Source organism: Mesoplodon densirostris, chromosome 5 (genome assembly GCF_025265405.1).
Source record: "Mesoplodon densirostris isolate mMesDen1 chromosome 5, mMesDen1 primary haplotype, whole genome shotgun sequence".
In the NCBI taxonomy this organism is placed as follows: Eukaryota; Metazoa; Chordata; class Mammalia; order Artiodactyla; family Ziphiidae; genus Mesoplodon; species Mesoplodon densirostris.
In genome coordinates, this window is record NC_082665.1 from 102,563,023 (window position 1) to 102,570,708 (window position 7,686).

General features: G+C 36.3%; 1 protein-coding gene across 6 annotated transcripts in view; it reads right to left on the reverse strand.

The window, feature by feature from the left end:
• Positions 1-6,325, reverse strand: part of PEX5L (peroxisomal biogenesis factor 5 like) — a 190,934-nt gene extending 184,609 nt beyond the window's left edge. For 3 of the 6 annotated variants that reach the window (XM_060100062.1, XM_060100064.1, XM_060100061.1), the window contains exons 1-3: positions 6,306-6,325; positions 5,448-5,607; positions 3,906-3,977 (exon numbers count right to left, since the gene is read on the reverse strand). In XM_060100062.1, the coding sequence (XP_059956045.1) occupies positions 3,906-3,977; positions 5,448-5,603 (228 nt within the window). In that variant the 5' untranslated portion in view covers positions 5,604-5,607; positions 6,306-6,325. Of the gene's footprint in view, positions 1-3,905; positions 3,978-5,447; positions 5,608-6,305 lie in introns of those variants that run through there. The other 3 variants (XM_060100060.1, XM_060100059.1, XM_060100063.1) reach the window with 2 other exon arrangements.
• Positions 6,326-7,686: the final 1,361 nt, after the last annotated feature.

Consider the following 7,686-nt stretch of genomic DNA (forward strand, 5'->3'; position numbering starts at 1 on the left):
GTACAGCCACTATGGAGAACAGTATGGAGGTTCCTTTAAAAGGTACAAATAGAACTACCATATGACCCAGCAATTGCACTACTGGGCATATACCCTGAGAAAACCATAATTCAAAAAGTCATGTACCAAAATGTTCATTGCAGCTCTATTTACAATAGCCAGGAGATGGAAACAACCTAAGTGTCCATCATCGGATGAATGGATCAAGAAGATGTGGCACATATATACAATGGAATATTACTCAGCCATAAAAAGAAACGAAATTGAGTTATTTGCAGTGAGGTGGATGGACCTAGAGTCTGTCATACAGAGTGAAGTAAGTCAGAAAGAGAAAGACAAATACCGTATGCTAACACATATATATGGAATTAAAAAAAATGTCATGAAGAACCTGGGGGTAGGATGGGAATGAAGACATGGACCTGCTGGGGAATGGACTTGGGGATATGGGGAGGGGGAGGGGTAAGCTGTGACAGGGCGGGAGGGTGGCATGGACATATATACACTACCAAGCGTGGAATGGATAGCTAGTAGGAAGCAGCTGCATAGCACACGGATATCAGCTTGGTGCTTTGTGACCACCTAGAGGGGTGGGATGGGGGGTGGGGGGAGGGAGACACAAGAGGGATGAGATATGGGAACATATGTATATGTATAACTGATTCATTTTGTTGTGAAGCAGAAACTGGCACACCATTGTAAAGCAATTATACTCCAATAAAGATGTAAAATAAATAAATAAATAAAATATAATTAATTTATTATTTATTCAAAGTGGCTAATGTTTTAAATCACTTACTCAAGGTACTTGACCATCTACTCCCCCACTCCCACCCCTGATATCTCAGCAACTTCAAAGAAAATTCATTTGTACATGAAATCTATTCCTAAACAAGACGCACCCCCTTCCACTCAGGAAAGAATATTTTAATAAATAATAAGAATAATCCAAAATACATATTTAAAATTTCTTTTAAATATGTATTTATTCTAGAAAGCCAAATATAGAACTAATTTTATGTATTTTATTATAATTATATGTATATAATAACTGTATATATGCCTATTATATATGTTATATAATTATACACATAATGAAATATCTGTATATATTTATATCAAATGTCTGGGTTTTAGAGGTATAAAGATTTTTATCTAATGTTTCCTTAGATTACTTTCCTATGCTTGAAATTTGAAAACTCTATGGATTTTTGGAGAATATGGACTTCAATGCCAATGTGATACATTTATATTTAAATGACTATAGAAGTGTGTGGGTGTGTGATTACATATTATATGGCAGCTCCTATTACTTTAGGACATCAACACTAATCTAAGAATTCTCTGGAATGTTTTCATGTGTATCTCAAATAAATCTTCCCACTAAAATTTCACAAAAAGAGAAGCACAATAATGCCTTTTAGAAGAAAACCTAACACAGTTCCAAAATTACTTTTTCTTATGTAGAAATAACACAGAAATCACCTTTTACCCCCTTGAATGTGGTCAGCCAGAGTGAACAAAATTCTCATACTCTGGGCTGTTTCTGCTATTAATTTGCTTACATAAGCAAAATTGTGGGCTTTCTGTGGAAGTACAAGACTGGCAAATCACATGACTGATAAAACGGCATATAGCTTGCACAGCATTTGTAGAGCGACAGCTTCTGAATGACAGATTAAATGAGCTTAGTAGACTTCTGCCCTTCACAGCACGCCAACTATTTTATTTAAAGCTTTTTGCAATTATATGAAGATTGACTAACAAATTTCTACCATGTTTCTGAAAAGACACAGGAAGACTAAATTGAACAGAAAGATTCCTTCCCCCCTGCCAAAATATATATAACAACTGTGAGATGAAACACTATTAGAAAAAAGTGTTTTACCACATCCACACATAAACAGACATATACTTTTAAACTTGATCTCTTAAACTTAGGAAGAATTTTTTGGAGCGTTATAAAGACTAATTAGAGTGTTTTCCCAAATATTTTACTTCGAGGTGTCAACGCTTTCATTGTTTCTACCTAGGATTTGTTCATTACATCAACACCAAATAAACCTTCCCCAAAAGGAAGGACTACTCTTACTGCCAACAGCAAACACCAAAGCCAACTCATATTCATAATTACTCATCTTTTGAGACATGTTTTGACATGAATGACTCAGCAAAGCTGGGTCACTGCCAACTGGTGCCAACTGGTCCAACGGCACTGGAGGAAACATGATAACTACAGAGACAACAGTGACTGAGAAACTGAATCCTCCCTCATTTGATCCAGGTAAGAACAATGACTCCCTTTTCTGAATCCTCAAATTCACTTAAAACAAAAAGAAGCTTTAGGAAAAACTAAAGAAAACAAAGAAAGAAAACAAAAGCAGCTTTGGGGGTAGAATGATAGTAAAGAAGTACAAAAAGAGTAGGAATTTAACTTCTACATGATTAAAGAAGAAATAAAACTTTTCATTTTAATAGAGAAATTTATAGGTATATATGTTCTCATAATATACTCAATTGTATTTTACTAGTTCATTTGCCAGGGAGGTCCAGTCCTTTCATCAGAATGCTAGTCTACAGCGCAGCATCTATGGGAGATGGAGATCACACACCCCAAGTAATTAATCTGGCATAGTTAAAATGATAGCTAATAGCCCAGCAAGCACTCAGGCTCCAGTCCCACTTATCTTATTAACGGAACTGACAATTAGGCACTGAGTAGAAACATAGGGCCGTATCCAACACTTTTCTACCCTGGTTTACTCAGGAGCAGGAGAGTGAAGATAAGGCAAGAAAAACTTGAAGGTAGTTTGAGTGAACCCTGTAGTATGGACATATTCTGCACCTCCTGGGGAGATGCTTTGTTCAGTTTTCCCCAGAAGACCACTTCAGTTACCTTAATTATTCCAGGCCTAATAAGCCAGTTGGTAAGTTAATTGTTTCTGGTTGCTATCTTCTGATGGTCATTTTTCCTTTTTTCAGAAATAGATACAATGGCTCCTTCAATGCAATCACCATGATGCAAAACAGACTGCATCATTAGGAAACTGTCTAAATTCAACTTGGCTTTCTGTAACTTGCTGACTGCCTTCTTCCTAACTTCTTCATCTGCTCAGATTCCTTTGAATTATTTCTCTATCTCCACCTGAGCTTACATCAGAATCAGAGCCACTTACACATGAAATAGATTTGCAGTTATCTTGTCTCCCTGATAATTAACAAAGACGTTAAGGGCCAATTCAGTGGCACGAGCTGGATACCTTCCATTACCTGTCATTGTCTATGGTATATTAAGCAGTTTTCATTTCACCTTATGGGCCCATATGAAATATAAGCTATATGTTTCTCAAATCACAGGCAGTATTAAAGAATATTAAATAGCTTCTTTTTTTGTTTGTTTTTTAAAAAAGTCTCTACATTTACTGCAGACAATCTGAGAAAGTAAATTGGGCAATACATTTAAACTTCTCAGTTTTTTAAAGTCTTATATCCCTGTCCTCTTAAATTATATTCATTGTTTTACACTAATAGTAGCATTTCTCATTTTCAAAATAATTTACTTTCTGGTTCTTATTTAAATATTTTTTTTTCCAACAAATTATCATTGTACTGATTTCATTTTTCAAGTGGGGCTTTTAATTTCCAAAAATTCTCTTATCTTGCTCTGCTTTATTTTTCATCATTCTTACATACAGGACATACATGTTGACATCATGCAGAAGTCAGTGCATCAGAGGCGTTAGACGGGGACGCTTAGCTGCTTTCAAAATCTATCTTATTATGCAGGCCTCAGTTAGACGAGCTAAGCTAATATAGCTTCCAGGGCAGGGCTGAAAGCTCAAAGGGCTTCGGTTGTCAAAAATCTACAATGCAACATTAGAAAATGTATGTAAGCATTCACTTACCTGCTTTTGATCAACAATTATTTTCAGGTCTTCATCACTGCTTAGTTTTCCATATCCTTTTTCTTTACTTTTCTTGTGAAAGAATAATTTTAAATGATCATTTAGTTTCTTTCCATTAATAATGTTAATTCCCACTTAATACTTTTTAAAGATAAAAGTCTTTTCTTAGCATTGTTCACTAGTCATAATACATCAGTCTTTACGTCAATCTCTCATGGACAACAGAAAATATCTTTATTAAACTGCTGGCTTCTGCTTAGCCTCTCCTATCCAAATTATACTTTTAATCCTTCTCTGAATATTGTTATGCTTCTTTTCTTTTTTCAATCCTATATTTTTAGAAAAGATTCTTTAATAATTCGAGATAAATAAGCAACTCCTTAAAGAGTCCCAGCACATTTTTCTTAAAGACTGAAACTGCATTTAGTGATTATATTATGCTTAAGATTTCAACTATTGAATGTTTTATTTTAATCCTTTATATATTTTTAAGACTAAGCAAGAATAACATCACTCAGATTACGAATCTTCAGATTTTCTGTATTTGCTTATAAATCTGATGAAAACTAACATTGGAAAAACAACTCAGAAATAATTTTAAAAAGATAAGTAATTTTCAAAATTAAGTAGTTTGAAAAGTTGGTAGGGTACGGACCATTTTAAAAAATGTACTTTATTGGCATTTTCCCGCATCTATCTTCCCCATAGCAAAAGTTCATAACTTTATAAGTTAGAAAAGGACATAGATCATTACAACCATTTTACTGTTGTGTTACAGGAGAAAGATAATATGTCTGAGTCTTTTCTTTTTCTTTCTCCCAGTGCAATGGTTAAAGGAAATACCAGGAATGACAGTTGCTTCTTCATAATTTCAGAAACATAGTACCTTCATAGAGGACCAGTAAGAAAAAGAAAAGAAATTCATTACATAATTAGCTGTAATCCAAGGTTATTATTTTTAAAGAAAGCAATTCTTGCTCTCAGTATTAATTATATCAACTAGAATTAAGGGAATTAAAAATATTTATGTTTGCATCTACTGTGCCATATTAGGATCCTCATCTCATTAGGGGAAGAATTACATCCTTCAGCGAACATGACATAAATCTTCTTTATACTGTGGGAAACGATTCTTGTCTGTTTTTTCTCCTATAACATTTCAAAAGCAGATTTCCATATTTCCTCCCCAATAAACATACCTCCTATTTTTGTGGGTTTTTTTTTCTGTAATAAAGATATTTTTGTGAATCTTCAAGTATTAGGATGCATAAATAAAATCTGAATTCTCATTCATATATTAATGAGTTTAACCACTTAGAACAGAACAGATGGCCACAGTATTTCTATTATTATTCTTGTCCTCATTTGAGGTTCCATTTCAGGACTGATGGAAAACAAAAAGAACAAGGTTGGTTTTGATCAAGATGGACTTCTTTCCTACCACTTTGCTTTAGTACACTGGTTGCCGTAAGATATTGTCCAGAGACCCTCTAATGCAAAACATTTAGAAATGCTTTTCTGAATATTGATCTGTATACTTACCAAGTAGCTCATGTGCATGACCCGACTTCTGGACAAAAGGACATTAAGTAGAGATGGAATGTGGGTCTTTCCATCCATTTCACTGTCAGACATCCCAGAATTCTTTGCACCAGCGGCAGTGGCTTCATTGCCAGAACTTGCTGACCAGAGAACCATAGATCTTGCCCAGCAGCAGTATTTATAGTGTATCACAATAGTCGAAGTATCCCCGAATCACTGTCTTGACTTTGTAAACATTGTGAAATTTTGGGTTTGCACAAAAAATTATTGAAACTACAATTTCTTCTTTTCTAGCTTATATCCAGTTATGTTCCCTGACTGCTGTTCTAGTTTAATTCTCAAAAAAACCCTCCATCTATTATTAATTATACACATTTTTATATTTCATCTCACGCATATGGACTACTCAGCTTCTCTGTCATAAAAGCTTTCAATTCTCCCTTTTCAATGTCCTGCCCCAGACTTTCTTGTGATTAGCAAATCACTGCTAATAGATATAACAATGTCGGCATTCACAGAACGTAATTCAAGATCGTCATTTCTGCCAGTACCAGATTCCACTTTTCCAATTTAATCCCAACTCCCTATATGGTTTATTATTAAATTTTACCAGGAAGAGGCTAGGGAAGGAGATCATATCCCCAACTACTGTAAGTAGAAGTTGGCATTTTCCAAGAGTGGGAGGAGGCATTTAGAGCTCTGGACTTGCTCTTAAGCCCCTACTTTCCAAACAGCAGACAACTGTACACAGAGTCAGAAGCCTTCCAGTTTTACTCTAGAGTTAAGCAATATTTTCTAGCTTACCCCATAACCCAGGGGGATTAAGCCTTTTCTAAGCCATAATGGTTATTCGCTCACTTACTGCTTATTTCTAGTGCGAGTATAATCCTCTTTCAAGCACTCAGCTTCCCACTTTGACTGCTTAGATCAGCCAGCCCAGGCCGGGGTCTTCAGCTCTCCTCCCTCCTCCCAGCCGGGAATCCCTGTCTTCTATCTCTGCACTTTGTCAAGCACAAAAAGCAACTCCATAGTTTCTGCGTGGTCTTTCACATTAGCCAAAGGAGTGAACTAAAAGGAGAAAGAAAGCTAACCTCCCCACTGTCCAAGCGTGAGGAGGCAGGGCTTCTGTGGGAGGAGAAGCCCGAGGGTAGTCACTTCCTGTGCTCCGCCCACCTCCCCTGGCAGCCACTGGGGCTGAGGATTTCAACTGAGGCAGTAAGGTTAGGCCCCTGTCCACCTCAGCCTGAGCATGCTATCTGTGGAGAGCCGATTTTGTGCACTGCTCCCCTATGTGCAGCTGAGAGTGAGCGTCAGTGCAGTGGAGCTAAAACAGTGCAGTTGAGGAGGGAGCATCAGTGCAGTGGAGCTAAAACAGTGCAGCTGAGGAGGGAGCATCAGTGCAGTGAAGCTAAAACAGTGCAGCTGAGGAGGGAGCATCAGTGCAGTAGAGCTAAAATAGTGAGGACCTCGAGGTGGGAGAAGTGAGGAAAGGAATGAAATAGTCATCACTTGCTGAGAATGCCTCCCTCCCTGTGAGAAGCTTTCAGCTCAGGATAAGTGTCCAGTCTCTGAAACTCCAAACACAGCATCTCCCCTCTCCCTCACACATTATGAATCCTTTCTGAGTAACTGGTAGGAGAACTACCTAGTTATTTTTTAGTACTGCCAAATGTTTTAATACCACTGAATCAGAGCTGTTGTTTGCTTAGGAACATCAAGCCTAACTGGTAATCTTTCCTCTCTGTAAATGTTCCACCAGCTCTCCTTGACCCTATCTACCTCCACAAAAGTGAAACAGAAAGCTGGGTTTATTTACTTGAACTAAATAAACCATAAAACTTGGAAACAGTACAGGAAAACCATATATGGCCACAGATATAGAATGTATTATATAAGGAAATTTTGCAAGTAAGTAACAAAACAATAATAAAATTTGATGGGATAGAGACCTGACAAATGAAGTACCCAATGTTCATTTTAGAGTAAGAGTTATGAGTTTATGAAAAAGTAAGAGTTTTAACTGAAAGCTACTAGTTGTATATGGGTTGAATTAAGAGGATTCATCATACTCACTAGGAATGGAATATATAAGGGAAGTTTTGAAAAGGAAAAGGAACACATGATTTAATTAATTGTACAAATTAGCCTCAATGACAATTTTTGCCTAACTATAGATGTCAAAATAAATATAAAGGTTTGCATATAAAATTACAAAAAATATTATTACTATTACTTATTT